Source organism: Stomoxys calcitrans, chromosome 4 (genome assembly GCF_963082655.1).
Source record: "Stomoxys calcitrans chromosome 4, idStoCalc2.1, whole genome shotgun sequence".
NCBI classification, from domain to species: domain Eukaryota; kingdom Metazoa; phylum Arthropoda; class Insecta; order Diptera; family Muscidae; genus Stomoxys; species Stomoxys calcitrans.
In genome coordinates this window covers 160,444,028-160,469,466 of record NC_081555.1, presented here as the reverse complement: position 1 = coordinate 160,469,466, position 25,439 = coordinate 160,444,028, and the positions used below count along the sequence as shown (strand labels likewise).

The window sequence follows — 25,439 nt, the reverse complement described above, 5'->3', positions numbered from 1 at the left end:
GCTAAATAAAAACCCAGAAAAAATACCCAAGGCCACTTACAGATCAATATTTCAAGGCCACAAAATTCATGCAGAATGGGAAAAGTGCAATAAAAGTTTGTTTAGTAAAACACGCAAAAAAGGTGACAAATAAATTTTGGCTAAGCTTAAAAATAAATTTAAAAAATTGCTAATATCTATAAACACAGGAAATCACAAAAATGAAGTGGACAAAAAGCAAAAACTAAATTTTTAAAGAGGCTAAAGTGGGTAAAGTAGTTTTTTCTCTAAAAATCAAAAACCCTTCAACAATCCCAAAGAGTAGAAGCCCAGAGCAATGAATCATCACCATCAATAATAAGCAACAAATGTTATAATCTAAAAACTAAAATCACATTGTAATATGTTATGAGTCTCTAAAATCGGTAAAAGCCCATAGCCTTTCCCACAACCCCTATAAAACCAACACTCTTCCAAAAACAAACCGCTACACTACGCAATGACCATAACAAATCGTGAATACAGTGACCTAATCAATTACTTCACAATACGCAATGTTACCGATCACATCATATCATTGGCTTTGACAGTCAATGATTCCAGTGTCATGAATACAGCGGATACATCAAAGTTCATAGTGCCCCCAGGCACCACTTTAATGCTGGAACAGCCCTGGGATAACTTGGACACAGCAGACAACAATGGCAGCAGTACTTCCGCCACTTCTGCCATATTTCTCACATACAATGGAGATAATTCATCATTGCAATTTCCCTCCAATGACACATTGGCCAATCGTACTTTGTTTACGCCTCGCCGAACACGCAGCAATACCGAAATACCATTTTGGCTAATACCCTGCTACACCATCATCTTCTTCTTTGCCATAGTGGGTAATCTTTTGGTGGCGTCTACACTCTTCCAGAATCGTCGTATGCGTACCATCACCAATGTCTTTTTGGCCAATTTGGCCATATCGGATATGCTCTTGGGTGTGCTGTGTATGCCCATAACATTAGTTGGCACCTATTTGAGGCATTTCATTTTCGGTGAATTGGTGTGCAAATTTATACAATTCGCCCAGGGTAAGTAACAAAAAACCTAACAAAACAAAACAACGTAAATTAGATAATCTAAGTGGGAATCTTTTGCCCTAAATAGACTGATTGCGGGGGGGCTAAAAATGTCCACAAGTCCAAGCAAATAATCATAAAAGAGAAAAGTGGGTACACAAACTATTTTGTTGGGGCCAAAACAAACGCTAATAAATCATGATAAGCCACAATTGATGTCATGTTTGCAATACAATCAATTTATGGCATGCGAATGAGTGTGTAATCATTTGGTGAAAATAATACAAAAGAATAGCTGACAAGGTTACACCATTTCCTTTTTATATATATAAAAACAAGTAAAAGGGCATAAAGTTTGGCCGGTACAAATTTTGAACACCCACCACCTCGGGTATATATATTAACCACCTTTCATCATAATACGGAGAAAAAAACCGACAGGAGAAAGCTGTGAGTACCACACAGACCGGAACATTGAGGCCGGATCTATGTGATGTTCATTGCTGTCACGAGAAGCTGGCCTAAGAGCTTAAATCGGAAGATCGGTATATGTATGTGCCAGCCTTCTCCATTTATAGACTCGACCTTAATCATATTGAACACGAATGAAATTAAACAAGAATGTTGAGAAATGAAACATAACATACTGTCCCAAATTTTGGCGAAATCGGACAATAAATGCGCCTTTTATGGACCAAAGACTTTAAATCGAAAGATCGGTCGATATGGCAGTTATATCTAAATTTAGACCGACCTAGGTCAAATTAAACGAGGATATCGAGGAACCTAACACAACTCAATGTCACAAATTTCATCGAAATCCAACGATAAATCCGCTTTTTATGGGTTTAAAATCTTAAATCGAGAGATCGGTCTATATGACAGCTATATCCAAATTTGGAGTGGCCTAACATAACTCACTGCACCAAATTTCAGATTAATCGGTTGATAAATGTGACTTTAATGGGCCCAAGATCTTATATCGGCTGATCGGCCTTTTTGACTTTGAAGGTTTATACGAACATATAGTCCGATATAGCCCACCTTCGAACTTAACCCGCCTACGAAGAAACAAGTAAAACGGCGTTAAGTTCGGCCGGGCCGAACTTTGGATACCCACCACATCGAGTACATATGTGAACCACCTTTCTTCATAGCCCGGTGAAAAATGCATAATTAATGCCAACACAACAGCTATATCGAAATATGATCCGATTTGGACCAAATTCTGCATGGACATTGAATGGTCTAATAAGTATTAGAAGTCATTGTTCAATTTTGTAAAACAAAATATTGGTTTTTTGGTAGCAACATCCAAATATGGGCCGATATGAATCATATACGATACGGATGTTAAAAAGCCTAACATAAGTCACAATGTAAAATTTCAGCGAAATCGGATTATAAATGCTCTTTTTATGGGGCCAAGACCTTAAATTGAGAGATCGGTCTATATGGTAGCTATATTCAAATCTGAACCGATCTGGGCCAAGTCAAAGAGGGATATCGAAGGGCCTAACAGAACTTACTGGTCCAAATTTTGGTGAAATCGTACAATAAATGAGCCTTTTATAAACTAAAGCCTTAAATCGAGATATCGGTCTATATGGCAGCTATATCCAAATCGGCACCCATCTGAGCAAAATCATAGAGGAATGTCGGAGGGCCTAACAGAACTCACTGTCCCAAATTTTTGGCAAAATCGAACAATTATTGCGACTTTTATGGGCCAAAGACGTTAAATCGAGAGATCGTTCTATATGGCAGCTATATCAAAATCTGAACGGATCAAAGCCAAATTGAAAAACAATACTGAATGGCCAAACACAACTCACTGTTCCAAATTTCAGCAAAATCGGGTAATAAATGTGGCTTTTATGGGACTAAGACCCTAAAACGGCGGATCGGTCTATATGGCAGGTATATCCAAATCTGAACCGATCTGGGCCAAATTAACGAATAATGTCGAGGGTCCTAACACAACTCACTGTCTCAAGTTTTGACAACATTAGACAATTAATGCGCCTTTTATGGACCCAAAACCTTGACTCGAGAGATCGGTCTATATGGTAGCTATATTGAAATCTGAACCGATCTGGGCCAAATCAAAGAGGGATATCGAAGGGCCTAACAGAACTTACTGGTCCAAATTTTGGTGAAATCGTACAATAAATGAGCATTTTATAAACTAAAGCCTTAAATCGAGATATCGGTCTATATGGCAGCTATACCCAAATCGGCACCTATCTGAGCAAAATCAAAGGGAATGTCGGAGGGCCTAACAGAACTCACTGTCCCAAATTTCGGCAAAATCGAACAATTATTGCAATTTTTATAGGCCAAAGACATTAAATCGATAGTCGGTCTATATGGAAGCTATATCCAAATCTGAACCGATCAAAGCCAAATTGAAAAACAATACTGAATGGCCAAACACAACTCACCGTCCCAAATTTCAGCAAAATCGGGTAATTAATGTGGCTTTTATGGGCCTAAGACCCTAAATCGGCGGATCGGTCTATATGGCAGCTATATCCAAATCTGGACCGATCTGGGCCAAATTGCAGAGCGTTGTCGGGGGTCCTAACACAACTCGCTGTCTCAAGTTTTGGCAACATCGGACAGTTAATGCGCCTTTTATGAACTCAAAATCTTGAATCAAGAGATCGGTCTATATGGCAGCTATATCGTCACTTAGGTGGGCACATAATACCAGACATGAGCCAACTTAGGGGTGCTGTATGGAAAACAATTAAGGATAACCTAGATTTTCTTTTTGAGGTAACTTTTTTTAGTATTTAGAGCGCACAACAAGCCGATTACTGGCTTCAGCCAACTTAGGGGCGTAGTATGGAAAACAATTAAGGATTTTGTAAGTAACACGGAATTCTTAAACTAGATTTTCTTTTTCGAGGTTACTTTTTAGGTATTTAAGAAAATGTGAGACCTCGTACTAAAGGTTAGACACTAATAAAAGAAAAAGACAGGAGGAGTGGTAAACCTGAGCTGGGGGTGAAGAACCGCTCGTCTCTACGCAAGCACAGATCTACCTACGCCGGAGCCTGAGCCACGCCCCGTCGTAACCATTATGTTCCTCATCAAACCTCAGGAAACCTACCAGAGGTACGTTTGCAAGTTCACCCAGATCACAGAAAAAACGGCTCCCCAGAAAGAGAGCCTACGTCTCTGCAGATCCGGGCAGGACCACAGCAAGTGCTCAATAGTCTCCTCCTCATTCTCATCGGGGTAACTCCTACAGAAGTCATGGTGCGATAATCCCACGCGCGCTACCATGCGGCCTATGGGACAGTATCCGGTTATGACCCCTGCCAAAGTATTCAACGACCTCTTATCGAATGTCAGCAACTCCCTCATCCTCCTCCGGTCGATGACCAACCATAGCGCCTACGCTGTCCGGCAACCATTTACCGAGTCCCACCTCGCCACCGACGCCGCCCTGGCCATCCCATCTTCTGTGTTCAGTAGCTCGACAAATGGCACGTAAGCAAGACCGATGACTGGTCCGTCCTCTCATTTCCTGAAATACCCTCATGCCCAGGAACCTATGTCAGCGTCACATCGTGGGCCCGGAGCCAATCCAGGGATTCCAAACAATCCGTCACGAATCTCGATCTCACCATCCTCGACCCCAAGGCCTTGGGGTCTCTTGAGGCCACTGCAATGTCACAGACTTCTGCCTGAAAGACCGTACATTCGCCCGGCAGTCTCAGAGACATACTAATATTGCGTGCATCAGAGAAGACCCCCAATTCAGTCCCTGACTCCATCTTGGAGCCATCTGTGTTGATCGAGGTCTCATCCTCCTCAAGTACACCATCCGCCCTCCATTCGTCCCTCTCAGGAATTCGAATCGCGAATACCCTCAATCCAGTAGTTGGAGTCCATAAAACCCAGAATCGAACTGTGGCCGCAACCATCCTCCTAGAGCATGCCGAGCTCCCTCAGCCTAAGCGCGACCCTGGCGGCGCAGTTCCAAATATAGGCCCCAACGGGCTGCATATCCAGCATCGCCTCCAGGCCTGCCTGCGGTGTGGATCTCAGTGCCCCTGTGATCCCGACGAAGGCCAGTCTCTGGACCTTCTCGAACTACCACGCACACGTCCTATTCCCCACGGCATTCCACCATAACAGTGCTCCATAGGCCAGTATTGGTCTTACGATGGCCGCATACATCTAATGAAACCTCCTAGGAGTCAGCCCCACTTCCTACCGAACATCCTCCCGCATGAGAAAAAAGCGCACAGTTCCTAACGGCTTCTTTCCTCGGTGTTCCTCTTCCAGGACAGCTTCGAATCAAGGACTATGCCTAAGTACTTCGCCTCTTTCGACAGCCGCAAGGTCAATCTGTCCAAGGACGGGAGTCTGAACTCGGTATCTTGTATCTAAGCGTAAAGACCACCAGTTCCGTCTTCCCTGGGTTCGTCCTTAACCCATTTCTGGTAGGCCATGGCCACAACCTCCTCAGGGACCCTTCCATGATCTCGCTGATCGTCGACAAAAACTTGCCTCGGACCAGCAACACGACGTCGGCCGCATAAGCGATAATCCTAGTGCCTTCTCTACCGAGATCCATTAGGATGTCATTAATCACGAGATTCCATAGAGTCAGTGAGAACACCCTTCTTTGGGGCGTTTTTCTGGTCGCCCGCCTTCTGACCGCACTATCTCAAAGGTTTGCATTAATAATCCTGCCAGAAAGCAGATCATTTCCCCATTGGGAGATTAAGGGGTGAATCTCCGTGCGGTCCAGTGCGGTGACTATCACCCCAATCTCCACATTATCGCAAGCTCCCTCAATATCCAAGATGGCCGCCAAAGTGTAATCCTTCTGTCGGAGAGTCGTCTCGACCTCCTATACCACCTCGTGAAGGGCCGTCTCCACCGACCTGCCTTTGAGATATGCTTGTTGTGCCCCATCGAAGTTTCACGTTGTCAGTCCTCCTCTCACCTTCAGGTCAATCAGTCTTTCCAGTGTTTTCAGGAAAAACGATGACAGACTAATAGGCCTATAATCCATCGTCGTACTGTGGTTTATTCTTCCCGCCTTGGGGATAAATATTGAGATCATACTTTGCATGGATGTTGAAAGTCATAATACAGGTAATTGTTCCAAATTTCAGCCAAATCGGATGAAAATTTTGGGTTCTAGCGGCTTAAGAAGTCAAATCAGGGGATCGGTTTATATGGGGGCTATATCCAAATCTGAACTGATAAGGCCCATTTGCAATGCCCAACCACCTAAATCATTAGGATGTATCTGTGCAAATTTTCAAGCGGCTAGCTTTACGTGTTCGTCTGCTATCGTGATTTAGACAGACGGAAGGACGGACGTGGCTTGTTCGACTCTGAATGTCGGGAGAATTTTTTCTACTTTATTGGGTCGCAGATCAATATTTCGAGGTGTTACAAACGGAATGACTAGATTAGAATACCCCCATTCTATGGTGGTGGTTATAAAAATATTTGCTGATATTCTAGCCGGTAAGTCTACAGCAGCGACGAAGTAAGCGCGACCTGTGGTAGACTTCTTCTTGCATTCATCTCTGTCGAGCTGGCCCCAATATCCAGTCTTCAGTCTTCAGAAACTTTGCAATGCAAATGCAAATTTTGCCCATGAACATTCCACTAAGGAACAGGGGAAAACTTCTCACATATCAATGAGTGCAGCCCGATTCAAGTTTAAGCTCAATGATAAGGGGCCTCCCCCTTTATAGCCGAGTCCGAACGGCGTGCCGCAGGGCGACACCTCTTTGGAGAGAAGTTTTACATGGCATAGTACCTCACAAATGTTGCCAGCATTAGGGGGGGAAAACCACCACAGACAATTTTTTCTAATGGTCTCGCAGGGATTCGAAACCAGGCGTTCAGCGCCATAGGCGGACGTGCTAACCTCTACGCTACGGTGGCCTCCAAACTTTGCAATAATTTAGTCAATTGTCAACCGATTCTCGCGATATTTGGCACCATAACATTTCATATGGCTTTCGATATTTCAGCAGAATTATATAGAAATCGGTTCAGATTGTTATAGCTTTCATACATATCTCTCGTACGACTTTCACTTATAAGGCTCTATGAACTTAAAATTGTCAATCAAACTTCCCGAAATCTGTTAAATGTTGATTTACTAACCATTTGCGCATTTCTTGGGTTGCTTTGACTAATAGCTTTGACCATAGCTTCAGATTTAGATATAGCGTCCATAGTTCTTAAAAAAAAGGAATATTTATAACATTTGCTGATGTTTCTTTAGGAAATGGTATAACCATTTATGTTGTTGTATGCGCCTTTCGGTTCTTTTTCCTATGCAGCAAAATTCCTACTCACAAAAAGAAAAAAAATTTGGCTAGCAAAGCATTTGTTATGTGATCTGACAATCTAACAAACAAAAATTATTGCATACATTAAGGGATTTATGACTACCATAAAATTTGGCAGCATATTTTCCGGCATTCTTGCATAGAGACCAAGGAAATAAAGACATGACTCAACCTCCTCAACTATGCACAGAGTATGGCCCTAGGCAAACAAAACAATTGCTTGACATACACTGAATTTCCAGGGATTAGTTTGAACAATAGCAAAATATACATGGAATTTATTCACAATCCCTCCCTCCCTCTCTCTCTCTCTCTGTCACTCGGCACTAAACGGAATGACTGACGAAAAAAAAACAAGTATAAAAGCAAATATTGTGCCAATGTGGCAAGTTTGATTGTAATCCGATTTGGGATTTATTCTCATCTACTATGCAACACTTCTGAAATGACACACGGCAAAAGGCTTACCAAAAGTTATGTAGTCATGGTGTTTGTTTGTGTTTTGGACGATATGCGAGGGTATAAAATTTGGTTTCATTGTTAAGATTATGTTAAATCCAAAGGGAAAAAGAAAATCGATAAAGCAATGAAATTAAATTTAAATCACTTCGTGTGTTTATCTCAAAACATTGTTTAGTAGAAACAACACTTAGCTGTAGAATCTGCAAGTGTTTCATTGCTATGGATTTTATGATAATGAAAGGAGGATCTAAGAGAAACTAAAAACCATAAGTATAAGGAACAACTAAAAGGTCGTTAAGTTTGGCCGGGTCGAACTTTGGATATCCACCACCTCGACTATATATGTAAACCACTTTTGGTCATAATCCGTTGAAAAACGCATTATTTAAGCACCTATAGCAGGTATGTCGAAATATGGTCCGATTTCGACCAAATTCGGCGCCGAGATTGATCACTATTCAATATTGGTCGTTTTGGCAGCCATATGCCAATATGGACCGATCTGAACCATATAGGACTCGGATGTCGAAAAGTTTAAAATAAGTCACTGTATTAAATTTCAGCGAAATCGAATATTAGTCGAAATCGAGAGATCGGTCTATGTGGCAGCTATGTCCAAATCTAGACCGATCTGAGCCGACTTCAAGGAGCCTAACGCAACTTACTGTCCTAAATGTCAGCGAAATCCTACAACAACTGCATCTTTTATGGGCCCAAGACCTTAAAACGAAGGGCCTAACGCAACTTGCTATCCAAAATTTAAGCAAAATCGGACAATAAATGCGCCTTTTATGTGCCCATGACCTTAAATCGAGAGTTCGTTCTATATGGCAGCTATATCCAAATCTGGACCGATCTGCGCCAAATTGAAGAAAAAACTGAGTGGCCTAACACAACTCGTTGTCCCAAATTTCTGCATAATCGGATAATAAATGTGGCTTTTTGGGTCTAAGACTGATGGGTCTATAGGGGTTATATCTAGATATAGTCCAGTATAGCCCATCTCGGGGACTTAACCTGCCTATGAACAATGAAAGAACCTGCTCAAAGTTTCAGCTCAATATCTTAATTTTTAAAGAGTGTAGCGTGTCTTCAACGCACTTCCGTAGGGACATGGCTTGATGGTCTTAGATTTTTACAATGATCAAATATATAAAGGGTGATTTTTTAATAGCTATAGGAAAGTTTTTCAAAAGACAACACATTAAATTAAAACAAGGCGTTAAGCTCGGCCGGGCCGAACTTTGGATACCCACCACCTCGGGTACATATGTAAACCACCTTTCATCGAAATCCGGTGAAAGTTGCACACCTTATGTCCCATAGCAGTTATATCGAAATGTGTTCCGATTTAGACCAAATACTAATGAGTACAAGTCATTGTTCTATTGTGTATAACAAAATATTGGTCTATTTAGTAGCTATATCTAAAAAAAATCGACACAGATGCCGAACAGCCTAACACAACTTACTGTTTAAAATTTCGGCGAAATCGGACAATAAATGCGCCTTTTATGGCTCCAAAACCTTAAAACGAGGGATCGGTCTATATGGCAGCTATATCCAAATCTGAACCGATCTGTGCCATATTGCACAAGTATGTCGAGGGGTTTAACTAAACTGACTGTCCTAAATTTTGGCGACATCAGACAATAAATGCACCTTTTATAGGCCCAAAACCTTAAATCGGGTGATCGGTATATATGACAGCTATATCCAAATCTGAACCGATCAGGGCTGAATTGAAGGAAGATGCTGATGGGCCTAAGACAACTCACTGTCTTAAATTTCAGCAGCATCGGATAATAAATGTGGCTTTTATGGGCCTAAGACCCTTAATCGGAGGATCGGCCTATATGGCAGCTATATCCAAATCTAAACCGATCTGAGCCAAATTAATAAAGGATAACGAAGGGCCTAACAAAACTCACTGTCCCAAATATCAGCAAAATCGGATAAAAAATGTGGCTTTTATGGGCCTAAGACCCCAAATTCGGCGGATCGGTCTATATGGGGGCTATATCAAGATATAGTCCGATATAGCCCATCTTCGAATTTAACCTGCTTATGGACAAAAAAAGAATCTGTGCAAAGTTTCATCTCAATATCTCTATTTTTGAAGACTGTACAAATAAATGCTTCAATGTTGTCTTCTAAAGCGTCAATGAAAGAGGGCTTGTTTGTATAGACATATGCCTTAACATAGCCCCACAAAAATTGTCTAGAGTCGTTAAATCGCACAATCGTACGTGAAATAAAATGTTCACCGAACTCGCCTCTCAAAAAGTCCATTGCTACGCGTGCTGTGTGGTATGTGGCACTATCTTGTTGACACCACATGCCATGCAAGTCAAGCCCTTGCATTTTCGGCAAAAAAAGTGGGATATCATCTGACGGTAGCTTTCACCATTCATAGTTTCTTTACGATTCGCATCATCTATGAAGAAGTACGGTCTAATGATGCCACCAGCCCATAAACCTCACCCAACTGAGACTTTCTCTGGATGCATTGGTAGCTGTTGCATTGCTTCTGGCTGATCGTAACTCCAAAATCGACAATTCTTTTTATTTGCGTACCCATTGAGCCAAAAATGAGCTTCGTCGTAAAATGGAAGAAGCTCTCTATGAAATTTCGTAACAGAGCACGCATTTTAATAACAAAATTCAATAATATGCAAGCGTTATTCGTTCGTTAGACGATTGATGGTAAAATTATAGACCAAATTTAATATGCACGACAGTGAAACAAAACTCGAAACGTACGTGAGCTGATTAAACTAGTATTCCCAAAAAGATAATAGTTAAAAAATTACCCTTTATAATTTGTAGGGTCAGAAATGGATATTTCGTTATGTTGCAAACTGAATGACTTAATTAATATATCCCCTATCCTATGGTGTTGGGTATAGTAAACAAGTAAAAGCTTGCTAAGTTCGGGAATCTTGGAAACCCACAACCATGGATTCAGCTAAAATATGGGAGCTATATCTGGTTATTGACCGATTTAGACCGTTAGCATTGTTATTGGAAGTTGGAACAGAACACTTTATGCAAAATTTCAGCCAAATCGGATAAATATCGCGGCTTTAAGGGCTCAAGAAATCAAATCGGGAGACCGCTTTATATGGGAGCTATATCAGGTTCTTGAGCTATATCAGGTTGATATGGGAGCTATATCGGGTTATAGACTGATTTGGACCGTACTAAGCACAGTAATTGGAACTCATAACATAACACTATGTGCAAAATTTCAGCCAAAGCGGAAGAAAATTGAGGCTTTCAGGGGCTCAAGAAGTCATATCGGGATATCGGTTTATATGGGTTCTATATCAGGTTCCTGATCGATTTGGATTGTACTTGGCACTGTTGCTGGAAGTCATAACAGAACACGTCAAGCAAATTTTCAGCCAAATCGGACAAAAATTGCAGCTTCCAGGTGCTTAAGAAGTCAAATCGGAAGAGTAGTGAATGGGATCTAAGTGCCTGAGGGATACCTCCATTTAATGTCAAAATTCCCTACAAGGTGCATATATTTAGATATTTAGTTCATATGTTCTGCTGTATCTAATGGTTTAAGTTCTTGAGCCCATGCAAGTTGCATTTATTATCCAATCTTTTTGTTTTTGTTGTTGTAGCAGTGTATAGTGTTCTATCTTATATCTGCTTGATTCTGTTGAGTGCCCAAATATAGGAACTCTGCGACTAAGATGGGGTGCGTCCAGAGGGATGTGGGTCTGAAACGAGTGGGTCTGGCTGGGCAGTAATTACAGGTGACGTGTATTGTGAGGTCCCTGGTCACAGTTGGGACATACATCCTGCACGTTGGCATCAATCCTTGTTCAGTAGGAATTGCGGCGGCTGCAACTGCAGGATCGTAATTCAGCCAGAACTACTTTGGTTTGCCGGGGAGATCAATTTCTTCAGGTGCAATGGGAGGCGGTCGTTCTCCAAGGACCACATTCACCTGGTAGCTATTCGCCACATCTGCTACTGTGTCTGCATGAATGTTGTCTAGGCCCGATTGATACGCTGCTTGATCTAGGGGTTCTCTCATTTAGCGCTGGACCTCACGCTTTAGATAATGTAGATCTACCTTAGAGCTTCTCGGCGGTGAATACCTATCCACAAGATGATGATTTGGATGGTCTCGCGATAACAGCTCAGAAGGTATTGCTTACAGAGTATGTCTTCGCACGGATAGGATCTTTGCCTTCTGATGAAGGTGGTCGACATAAGAACTGAGAGAAAGCCCGTCGCGGTTCGAATGGCGGCATTCTGACAGATCTGTATATAATTCCACTGCTTGTTACAAAGCTGACGGGACCACATGGACTCTGCATTACTTACCACAGACCTGCCAACTGCTTTGTATGTGGTCAATAAGGTTTCTTTGTCAGCACTCCAGGTGCTGCTGGAAAGTAACTTGAGCACCTTGTTCCCACTTTTGACTTAATCGCAAATTGCTGTGGGATGTGGGGAGAATGTGTAAGACCTGGCAAATGTGACATCAAGTATTTTGGAACACATGATGGTCGGAATTGTCACTCTGTCGACCATCACCTTCAGCTCCCTACGCACCCCATGTGTGTATGTAGTGAACAATGTGGCTGAAGATTTGGTGGCAGATATCTTCAAATTTCTTGCAGCGAAATAATAGGCAAGTTCGTTGAGGTAGATGTTTAACCTATCGCAGCTATCATCAATGATTGGAGGGATTGCTGCCATGATCGTACAATCGCACGCATATGATACGATCTCTATGCCATCTGGAGGGGGTGGAATGGAGTATAGGTAGAGGTTAAACAGTGCCGGAGATATCACCCCGCCTTGGTGAACTCCCTGTTTCACTCTAGGGCGTTTCGATTTCTTATCTCCAAAATTCCACAAATAACTGGCGATCCAACAGGTAATTCGGGACCCAGCGTTTCAGGCCTGGTTGGAGGGACATATTGAAGATGTCCTCAAAAAGTTTGGCATGGCTGATCGTGTCTAATGCCTTCGATAGGTCGAGTGCCACGAGGACCGCCCTATCACATGGCCTGGGCTGATTGAAGCCGAAGAAAATGTGTGCGGTGACGACATGCAAAGCAGTTGTTGTGCTATGCAGTTTTCGAAATCCATGCTAATGCTCGGCGAATGGAAATTCTCCAACGAGGCTTGGGAGGAGTGGTCATTCAAGCATCTTGGCTACCGATGAGTGTAGGGAGATCGGTCTGTACGACTCACGCTTAATCGGATTCTTTCCAGGCTTCAATACCGGGATCACTCTGCTCATCTTTCAGACATCGGCTACTATAAGAGTGTTCAAAGACAGGTTAAGGACAATCGTAAAGTACTAGGCTCCACTTTGATCCAGATTCGTCAGCATTAGTGTTGAGATTCCTTCGAGGCCAAGGGCCTTGGATGACATCCGTAACTTCGTCCACGGTAAATTGTGATGGCTGCTCTTCGTCTCGGAGACCATGGTAACAACGAATGGCTTTCCTCCCACCCTTGTCATTCTCGGGATGCACAATAAATAAAACGCCAAAAGTGACTGAGGTCCGGTCGTGAATCTTTTTGTGATGTGGAATAGTGAGTTGTATTATACCGCCCTACATCCTAACCGTGGAGGCTTTAGTAGCGCAGAGGTTAGCATGTCCTCTTATGATGGAGGTGGTTATCCTCTTCTAATGCTGCCAACATTTGTGAGGAACAGAAGCCATTCTTCAAATGGCCGATTCTCTCGAAATTTGGCAGGAAGGATTTTTTATGACTCTCGACATTACTGGTGAATTTCATGGAAATCGGTGAAGATTTAGATATAGCTCTCATATATATTTATCACCCGATTTTCACTCCTAGAGCCACTGCAAGCGCATTTATTGATCAATATTCCCAAAACTTCGTACAATGCTTTCCTCGACGACTGACACAGTATCTGAGAAGTGTTCTCCAAATCGGTTAAGATTTAGATATAGCTCCCATAAATATGTTTGTCCGATTTGCAGTAATATTCCAATAAAATGGTCTTTTGTTAACCTATTCTCTCGAAATTTCGCAGGCAGGATTTTCTTATGACTCTCGACATTTATAATGCATTTCATGGCAATCGGTTAAGATTTAGATATAGCTCTCATATATATATTGGCCGATTTTCAATCCTAGAGCCACTGCAAGCGCATTGTTTGACCAATCTTTGCAAAATTTTGCACAACGCTTACCTCGACGACAGACACAGTATCTGAGAAGTGTTCTCCAAATCGGTTCAGATTTAGATATAGCTCCCACATATATGTTCGTCAGATTTTGGGTAATTTGCAATAATGTTGTCATTTGTTAATCGTAGTTATTACAGTTTGATAATATTTGCTCGCCGAGGTCCATCAAAATTGATTCAGAATTGGATATAGCTCCCACATTGTACTTATAGGGTAGGTGTAGGGCATTATACAGTCGGCACCGTCTGACTTTTGCCTTTCCTTACTGGTTTTATTGTCTTTTTTGCGAATTTTTTTAGTTTAATTAAAATATTTACCCTAAACTTGAATATTGAGATAACGAATCTTAATTCTGTTGCTGAACAAAAACGACAATTATTAGTGAAAATGAATGTTAGGGCTTTATACTTTGCCATCATGACAAATCCTCTTTGACCTTTTCTTCAATATCAAGGGTTGTTAATGTCCCAGCAAGTTGTTGAATATTGCCTGTGGTGAAACGGTTTTTCATATGTTTGACAATTACATACGATTCGCAGAATAAGGTGGCTAAAGCCACTATCCTGAAAGTCATATAAGCAGTATGTTAACAAAAACTGAAATAACCTTTTGTGTCGCCCTTCTCCGAAATCCTTTAAAAACTGAAAATTTATCATGATGAATGAAAATTAATTTGTAACTAAAAGTACAAAAAGTATGAGGGAAAGTTCCGACGAAGAACAAATCACTGTATGTTAACAAAGCTCAAAGAAAATGCTTAAAATATTCATTCTCTGGAGAATTTTTTCTAAAGGAAATCGAAACAGAAAAAGAAATTGCATTGTTCAAAGAGAGGAATTCAAAAAGAAAACTTATGAAAAGGATGCCAAAGAATCTAAGCTGTCGTTACTTTAACTTAACTCTCAGGGGCCCTTCGAAACCACCATATTTAGACAGTAGGGGTGATATAGTATTGAAGCAACAAAAATACCACACAACATCCGATTTTATTTCTTCAGTTCCGAGGAGCCCTAATTTAGACAAATGTAGATCAACATGTAGGAGGGCACCGTAGCGCAGAGGTTAGCATGTCCGCCTATGACGCTGAACTCCTGGGTTGGAATCTTGGCGAAACCATCAGAAAAAATTTTCAGCGGTGGTCTTCCCTTCCTAATGCTGGCAACATTGCCGGCACGCCGTTCGGAGTCGGTTACAAAAAGGAGGCCCCTTATCATTGAGCTTAAAACTTGAATCGGACCGCACTCATTGATATGTGAGAAGCTTGCCCCTGTTCCTTAGTGGAATGTTCATGGACAAAGTTTGCAATTTGCAGATCAACATTTAGTATCTTAAGTAAATGTACGTCAGGGTTCAAATATCTGTATGCGCATCCAACGGTGTTTATTCTTTTACTAATGCTGGCTCCATTTGTGAGGTATACTGCCATATTAAAACTTCTCTACCAAGTGGGGTCGCTATGCGGGAAATCACGCTACAGTCTTTAAAAATAGAGATATTGAGCTGAAACTTTGCACAGATTCTTTTTTTTTTGTTCATAAGCAGGTTAAGCTCGAAGATGGGCTATATCGGACTATATCTTGACATAGCCCCCATATAGACCGATTCGTCGGTTTTAGGTCATAGGCCCATAAAAGCCACATTTATTATCCGATTTTGTTGAAATTTGGGACAGAGAGTTGTATTAGTCCAGTCGACAATCTTATTCAATTTGGCCCAGATCGTTTCAGATTTGGATATAGCTGCTATATAGACCGATCTCTTGATTTAAGGTTTTGGGCACATAAAAGGCGCATTTATTGTCCGATTTCGCCAAAATTTTGGACAATGAGTTGTGTTAAGCTCAACGACATCTTCCTGCAATATGGCCTACATCGGTCTAAATTTGGGTATAGCTGCAATATAGACTGATCCGCTGATTTAGGGTCTTAGGCCCATAAAACCCACATTTCTTATCCGATCCGATTTTGCTGAAATTTGTTGGGCCAGTCGACAGCCTTCTTCAATTTGGCCCAGATCGGTTCACATTTGGATATAGCAGCCATATGAACCGATCTCTCGATTCTAGGTTTTGCACACATAAAAGGCGCATATAATGTCCAATGTCGCCAAAATTCGGGACAGTGAGTTGTGTTAAGCTCAACGATATCTTGCTGCAATATGGCTTAGATTGGTTCAGAATTGGGTATAACTGCCATATAGACCGATTTCCCGATTCAAAGTTTTGGGCCCTTAAAAGGCGCATTTATTGTCCGATGTCGCCGAAATTCGGGACAGTGAGTTGTGTTAGGCCCTTCGTCATCCCTCTTCAATTTGGCTCAGATCAGTTCAGATTTTGATATAGCTGCCAAATAGACCGATCACTCGATTTAAGCTCTTGGGCCCATAAAAGGCGCATTTATTGTCCGATGATGCCGAAATTCGGGACAGTGATTTGTGTTAGGCCCATCGTCAGCCATCTTCAATTTGGTCTAGATCCTTTCAGATTTTGATATAGCTGCCATATAGACCGATCTCTTGATTTAAGGTCTTGGGCCCATAGAAGGCACATTTATAGTCCGATTTCGGCGAAATTTGGGACAGTAAGTTGTATTAGGTTCTTCGACAACATCCTGCAAGTTAGCTAATATCGGTCCAGATTTGAATATAGCTGCCATATAGAACGATCTCTTGATTTAAGGTCTTGGGCCCATAAAAAGCGCATTTATTGTCCGATGTCGCCGAAATTCGGGACAATGAGTTGTGTTGAACCCAACGACATCCTCCTGCAATATGGGCTAGATCGGTCCAGATTTGGATATAGGTGTCATATAGACCGATCTCTCAATCTAAAGTCTTGACCCCATAAAACGCAAATTTATAATCCGATTTCACTGAAATTCGACACAGTGACTTTGTTAGGCTCTTCGACATCCGTATCTTATATGGTTCGGATCGGTCTATATTTGGATATGGCTACCAAAAAGACTAATATTTGGTTCTACAAAATTCAACAATGACTTGCACTTAATAGACCACTCAATATCCGTGTCGAATTTGGTCCAAAACAGACCATATTTCGATAAAGCTGCTATGGGGGCATAAGTTATGCTTTTTTCTCCGGATTATGACGAAAGGTGGTTTACATATAAACCCGAGGTGGTGAGTAACCAAAGTTCGGCACGGCCGAACTTAACGCCTTTTTACTTGTTTTTTTTTTTTTAACATTGCTTCGGAAGCTATGTGAATCACCAAACAGTTTGCAACGCAATTGACATCTTAGAAACAACATACACTTCTCGGAAAACTAACCTTACCTTTTTCTTGGAAAAAGGCAATTGATGGCAACAGGAAATAAACCATCTTATCAAGGGATAAATGTGACAACAGATTAATTGTGTATTTAATTTAGCTGGAAATTCATTTTAATCCCTAGATTGTTATCGAAACATTTGTTTCAGTCGCATTAGGACAAAAGTCAACCGAAGTTGGAGGAAAGACAACTTGGGCCATTTAATATTTTCAATTATTTTTCTCCATTGTTTTTGATCTTGATCAATGGGATGTTTATTTATCTTGATGTTTGCTGTATTTGTCTGCTTTTTGTTGGCTATAAAATTGTGACCTTGACTACATTTTGGGGAGTAAGAAGCAGTGTTTTCACGAGTTCTTTAAAATATTTACCAGCCCATTATCCCTAGAATGAGAACTGAATGGAAATATTTATTTTTAACCTTTTTATTCTCAAGTGTTGGTCAATTGTTGTTTTATTTATTGCTCAGGTATTTTGAAGTTCCTTTATGTTATGACCTTCTTTGAAATACTTTGAGGGTTTTTTTCTAAAGTTGTCTTGATGCAAAGGAAAAGTGTTGGTATGACACAAAAAGGATATCCTATTTAAGTGACTTAAATTGGTAGTGGTAAGCAAGTTATATGTATCAATGTCCAATAAATGTTCCTTTATAAGCATCAAATTGCACAGTCTAAAGATAAGGGTGATAATTTCATTCCTTCCAAATCGGGTTTTCAGGATGAATACACCAAAAAGTTTCTTGAAAATTCTTATTTTTCGTGGTTTTGATAAATAGGGTTTTTACCAAAAATAGTCGGTTTCTAAGTAATGGTTTAATTCTAACCATATCTATAAATATAAAGATAATAACCGCATATATTTAATTGATTTTTGTCTTTTTAAAATATTTTATTGGGGTTTCGCCTTTAAAAGTTAAACAATATTGAATATATCCAAATCTCAACCGATTTGGGACAAGTTTCAGAAAAATGTCGAAGAGCCTAACAGAACTCACTGTCCCGAATTTCGGCAAAATCGGACAATAAGTGCGGCTTTTATGTACCCAAAACCTTAAATCAAGAGATCGGTCTATATGACAGCTATATCCAAATCTGAAGCTATCTGTGCCATATTGCAGAAGTATGTTGAGGGGCCTAAATTAGCTCACTGTCCTAAATTTCGGCCACATCGGGCAATTAATACGCCTTTTATCTGCCCAAAACCTTAAATCGAGAGACCGATCTAAATGGCAGCTGTATCCAAATCTGGGCCAATTTGAGCCAAGTTGAAGAAAAATGTCGAAGGGCCTAACAAAACCCGCTGTCCCAAATCAACAGATCGGTCTATATCAAAATCTGTACCGATTTGAGCCAAATTGGAGAAGATTGTTGAAGGGCCTAACACAACTCACTTTCCCAAACTGCGGCGACATCGGACAATAAATGCGCCTTTTACGTGCCCAAAACCTTAAATCGAGAGATCGGTCTATATGACAGCTATATCCAAATCTGGACCGATCTGTGCCAAATTTAAGATGATTGTCAGAGGGCCTAGCACAACTCACTGTCCCAAATTTTGGCAAAATCGGACAAAAAATGCGCCTTTTATGGGCCTAAAACTTTAAATCGAGAGATCGGTCTATATTGCAGCTATATCGAAATCTGAACCAATCTTTGTCAAATTACAGAAAAAGAGCCTAACACTAATCATTGTCTCAAATTTCAGCAAAATCGGATAATAAATGTGATTTTTATGGGCGCAAGATCCTAAATCGGGGGATCGGTCTATCTGGCAAAAATTGCAAATTTTGCCCATGAACATTCCACTAAGGAACAGGGGCAAACTTCTCACCTATCAATGCAGTTCGATACAAGTTTAAGCTCAATGATAAGGGGCCTCCTTTTTATACCCGAGTCCGAACGGCGTGCCGCAGTGCGACACCTCTTTGGAGAGAAGTTTTACATGGCATAGTACCTCACACATGTTGCCAGCATTAGGAAGGGAAAGCCACCGCTGAAAATGTTTTCTGATGGTCTCGCCAGGATTCGAACACAGGCGTTCAGTGTCATAGGCGGACATGCTAACCTCTGCGCTACGGTGGCCTCCGTCGGTATATCAAAATCTAAACCGATCTGGGTCAAATTGAAGAAAGATGTCGAATGGCCTAACACAACTCACTGTTTCAAATTTTAGCAAAATCGGTTAATAAATGGGGCTTTTATGGGCGTAAGACCCCTAATCATCGGATCGGTCAATATGGCAGCTATATCCAAATCTAGACCGATCTGGGCCAATTGAAGAAGGAAGTCGAAGGGCCTAACACAACCCATTGACCCAAATTTCATATAGGACCGTATTTGGCACTGTTGTTGGAAGTCGTAACAGAACACCGCATTCAAAATTTCAGCCAAATCGGAAAAAAATTGCGGCTTGTAAGGGCTCAAGAAGTCAAATCGGGAGGCCATTTTATAGGGGAGCCATATCAGGTTATAGACCGACTTAGATCTTACTTGGCACGGTTGTAGAAAGTCGAATCGGGAGATCGGCTTATGTGGTACCTATAACAGGTTATAGTACGATTGGGACCGTACTTGACACAGTTGTTTGAAGTCATAACAAAATACTACCTGCAAAATTTCAGCCACATCAGACATAAATTGCGACTCCCATAGGCTCAAGAATTCAAATCGGGAGATCGGTTTATATGGGATTTATATCAGGTTATAATCCGATTAAGACCGTACTTGGCACCGTTGTTGGAAGTCATAATTGAACACGATTTGCAAAATTTCAGCCAAATCGGACAAAAATTGAGGCTATATGGGAGGTTTATATGGGAGCTATATCTAAATCTGAACCGATATGACCCATTTACAATCCCCGATGACCTACGTCAATACTAAGTGCATGTGTTTTTAGAAAAAATTTCATTTCATTACGCGTTCGACCGCTATCGTGAATTCGACAGACGGCCGAACGAATATGGCTAGATGGACTCCGAACTTTGACACGATTAAAAATATATATACTTTATGGGGTCTTGGACGAGTATTTCTAGGTGTAATCAGAATTAGACTACCCCCATCCTTTTATGGTGGATAAAAAAAATTATAAGTAAAATTGATTAATATTTTGATTAATATTTTCTTTGAAGAAAATTTCATTGAAATTTTGTCTTTTGAGAAAATTTCATTGAAATTTTGTCTTTAGAGAAAATTTCATTGAAATTTTGTCCTTAGAGAAAATTTCATTGAAATTTTGTCCTTAGAGAAAATTTCATTGAAATTTTGTCCTTAGAGAAAATTTCATTGAAAATTTGTCTTTAGAGAAAATTTCATTTAAATTTTGTCTTTAGAGAAAATTTCGTTGAAATTTTGTCTTTAGAGAAAATTTCATTGAAATTTTGTCTTTAGAGAAAATTTCATTGAAATTTTGTCTTTAGAGAAAATTTCATTGAAATTTTGTCTTTAGAGAAAATTTCATTGAAATTTTGTCTTTAGAGAAAATTTCATTGAAATTTTGTCTTTAGAGAAAATTTCATTGAAATTTTGTCTTTAGAGAAAATTTCATTGAAATTTTGTCTTTAGAGAAAATTTCATTGAAATTTTGTCTTTAGAGAAAATTTCATTGAAATTTTGTCTTTAGAGAAAATTTCATTGAAATTTTGTCTTTAGAGAAAATTTCATTGAAATTTTGTCTTTAGAGAAAATTTCATTGAAATTTTGTCTTTAGAGAAAATTTCATTGAAATTTTGTCTTTAGAGAAAATTTCATTGAAATTTTGTCTTTAGAGAAAATTTCATTGAAATTTTGTCTTTAGAGAAAATTTCATTGAAATTTTGTCTTTAGAGAAAATTTCATTGAAATTTTGTCTTTAGAGAAAATTTCATTGAAATTTTGTCTTTAGAGAAAATTTCATTGAAATTTTGTCTTTAGAGAAAATTTCATTGAAATTTTGTCTTTAGAGAAAATTTCGTTGAAATTTTGTCTTTAGAGAAAATTTCGTTGAAATTTTGTCTTTAGAGAAAATTTCATTGAAATTTTGTCTTTAGAGAAAATTTCATTGAAATTTTGTCTTTAGAGAAAATTTCATTGAAATTTTGTCTTTAGAGAAAATTTCATTGAAATTTTGTCTTTAGAGAAAATTTCATTGAAATTTTGTCTTTAGAGAAAATTTCATTGAAATTTTGTCTTTAGAGAAAATTTCATTGAAATTTTGTCTTTAGAGAAAATTTCATTGAAATTTTGTCTTTAGAGAAAATTTCATTGAAATTTTGTCTTTAGAGAAAATTTCATTGAAATTTTGTCTTTAGAGAAAATTTCGTTGAAATTTTGTTTTTAGAGAAAATTTCATTGAAATTTTGTCTTTAGAGAAAATTTAATTGAAATTTTGTCTTTAGAGAAAATTTCATTGAAATTTTGCCTTTAGAGAAAATTTCATTGAAATTTTGCCTTTAGAGAAAATTTCATTGAAATTTTGCCTTTAGAGAAAATTTCATTGAAATTTTGTTTTTAGAGAAAATTTCATTGAAATTTTGTCTTTAGAGAAAATTTCATTGAAATTTTGTCTTTAGAGAAAATTTCATTGAAATTTTGTCTTTAGAGAAAATTTCATTGAAATTTTGTCTTTAGAGAAAATTTCATTGAAATGTTGTCTTTAGAGAAAATTTCACTGAAATTTTGTCTTTAGAGAAAATTTCATTGAAATTTTGTCTTTAGAGAAAATTTCATTGAAATTTTGTCTTTAGAGAAAATTTCATTGAAATTTTATCTTTAGAGAAAATTTCATTGAAATTTTGTCTTTAGAGAAAATTTCATTGAAATTTTATCTTTAGAGAAAATTTCATTGAAATTTTGTCTTTAGAGAAAATTTCATTGAAATTTTGTCTTTAGAGAAAATATCATTGAAATTTTGTCTTCAGAGAAAATTTCATCGAGATTTTGTCTTTAGAGAAAATTTCATTGAAATTTTGTCTTGAGAGAAAATTTCATTTAAGAAAATTTTATTGAAAAAATTTAATTTTTGCACTTATCGTAAGGCCTTATGACAAGTCTTTAAAACAAACGGACGGTGATCAAGAATATTGTGAGAGTTCGATGGTGCGTATGCTTTTTTTTGTGGCTTGCGTTACTTATACGCTACGATGCCCACTTAATTCGTCTTTATATCGTACACCACTACTGTGATACAATTATACTCTACACTTCTACTATATATATATATATATTATATAACTTTCTGTAAATATTTGGAGCACCGTAGTTAGAGGTTAGCGTGTCCGCCTATGACGCTAAACACCTGGTTTCGAATTCCGGCTAGAACATAAGAAAATTTGTATCCGCCTATGACTCTAAAAGTCTGGTTTCGAATCCTGGCTAGAACATCAGAAAATGTGTCAGCAGTCGTTATCCCCTCCTAATGCTGGCAACATTTTTGAGGTACTATGCCATGTAAAAACATCTCCCCAAAGAGGTGTCGCACTGCGGTACGCCGTTCGGACTCGGCTATAGAAAGGAGGTCACTTATCATTGAGCTAAAATCGGACAGAACTCATTCCAGTGATACCTACCTGTGTCACCCCTGGGGATTAATTCTCCTCGAAATCGCTTTCGCTTTACTTTGAGGTTCACCCCATATCTGGTGTTTGTGCATATCATCATCGTTGTGTCTGCGTCCAGGTCTGTTTTCTTCCTGCGCAGTAATTGTTGGTCGGATTCCATTACTGATATCCATTATCTGGACCATTGTCCCCGGCGAAATGTTGTCAATCGCTGTTTCCAGTACCCTGCGTATTTCGACTGAGCTCTAGCAGTGGAAAAATGTGTGTCTCACATTGCAAGTTTTGTGGGAATCGGGAAAACATGACCAATTCAGTTAGGATTTTACAACTCTCCACCATTGGATGGGAGTTATAAAGGGTGATTTTTTTGAGGTTAGGATTTTCATGCATTAGTATTTGACAGATCACGTGGGATTTCAGACATGGTGTCAAAGAGAAAGATGCTCAGTATGCTTTGACATTTCATCATGAATAGACTTACTAACGAGCAACGCTTGCAAATCATTGAATTTTATTACCAAAATCAGTGTTCGGTTCGAAATGTGTTCAAGGGCGTCTAAGACCCCATCAAGTATATATATTCTTGGTCGTCAGGCCATTTTAAGACGATCTAGCCATGTCCGTCCGTCCATCTGTCTGTCGAAAGCATGCAAACTTTCGAAGGAGTCAAGCTAGCCGACTGAAATTTTACAAAAATACCTCTTATTAGTGAAGGTCGGTTGGAATTGTAAATGGGCCATATCGGTCTATGGTTTGATATAGCTGTCATATAAACCGATCTGGGGTCTTGCCTTCTTGATCTCTAGAGGGCGCAATTTCTATCCGATTTGACTGAAATTGTGCATGAGGTGTTTTGTAATAACTCCCAACAACTCTTGAATCTTGAATTATTGAGCCTCTAGAGGTCGTAATTTTTATCTGATTTGGCTGAAATTTTGCATAAGGTGTATCGTTATGACTCCCAGGAAGTGTGCCAAATACGTTTTAAATCGGTTGATAACCTGATATAGCTGCCCTATATACCGATCTTGGGTCTTGACTTCTTGAGCCTCTAGAGGGCGTAATTCTTATCCGATTTAGCTGAAATTTTGTGTGAAGTGTTTCGTTATGACTCCCAACAATTTTAAGTACGGTTGAAATCGGTTCATAACCTGATATAGCTGCCGTACAAACCGATCTTGAATATTGACTTATTGAGCCTATAGAGGGCGTAATTCTTATTTGATTTAACTGAAATTTCGAATGACGTGTTTTGTTATGACTTCCAATAAGTGTGCTAAATACGGTCTAAAATGGTTGATAATCTGATATAGCTGCCATATAAACCGTTCTGGGTTCTTGACTTTTTCAGCCTCTAGAGGGAGCAATTTTTATCCTATTTAACTGAAATTTTGCATGAAATGTTTCGTTATGACTCCTAACAATTGTGCTAAGTACGGTTGAAATCGGTTTATAACCTGATATAGCTGCCATATTAACCGATCTTGAATCTTGACTTCTTGAGCCTCTAGAGGGGGTAATTCTTATTCGATTTAACTGAAATTTGGCACGTCGTGTTATATTATGACTTCCAACAAGTGTGCCAAATACGGTTTAAAACGGTCCCTAACCTGATATAGCTGCCATATAAACCTATCTGGGAAGTTGACTTCTTGAGCCTCTAGAGGGAGCAATTATTATCCGATTTGGCTGAAAATCGCGGCTCCTCCCATGACCTTCAACATACGTGTCAAATATGGTATAAATCGGCCTATAGCCTGATACAGCTCCCATATAAACCGATCTCTATATTTTACTTCTTGATCCCCTAAAGGGCGCAATTCATATTCAAAATGGCTCAAATTTAAGGCAATGTCTTCTACTATGGTCCCCAACATTCGATTCATTTATGATCCATGGTGAAGGGTATATAAGATTCGGCACGGCCGAACTTAGAACGCTTGTACTTGTTCACCATTGGTTTACAACATGTAACACCTCATTGGATAAACGTCACCAAATCAAAATCTAAATTAAAAATTTTCAAGTTCATGTTGTAGGAGTTCATGGAAAAAATGGAGCCGAAAAATTAACAAAAAACCAGGAATTGTACTGGTTCATGGAATTAATAAACATTATTCTCTTTATATTCAATGTAAGGAGTGTTTAGATGCAAGGAAATATGCTTTTAGATTTAAGCTAATAAGAAATTTTCTAGAATCAGGATTGTTATCGGAGCCTTTGCGTCACTTCCAGGAAAATTCTGCGAAACATAAAGCCTGAATGATAACTAAGAACTTGAGCTGTTTTCTTTTGTTTCCCATTTTTTCAATACTTATTTTTTTCTCTTCCCAAAAGATATGTATTAGCTTTGAACAAAGGATAGATATTTTATACATGATCCTTGTGGGTTTCTTTGGAAACAAAATACAAAAAAAACAATGTGAGCTTGTTATGGAAAGGATTGAATTGTATTTGTCTGCAAAGAAAAACCACAATGTGGAGAGAATTGAAATTTAATTTTTAAATCTTTCCTTAAGTGTTTGTAAATTGCCTTTTTATACCCTCCACCATAAG

General features: G+C 39.2%; 1 protein-coding gene across 1 annotated transcript in view; it reads left to right on the top strand.

Annotated features, from left to right (window-relative positions):
* Positions 1–431: 431 nt before the first annotated feature.
* LOC106093257 (5-hydroxytryptamine receptor 2A) overlaps positions 432–25,439 on the top strand; it is a 113,980-nt gene continuing 88,972 nt past the window's right edge. The window contains exon 1 of the mRNA XM_059368217.1: positions 432–1,064. Coding sequence (XP_059224200.1) covers positions 479–1,064 — 586 coding nt within the window. The 5' untranslated portion in view covers positions 432–478. The remainder of the gene's footprint in view (positions 1,065–25,439) is intronic.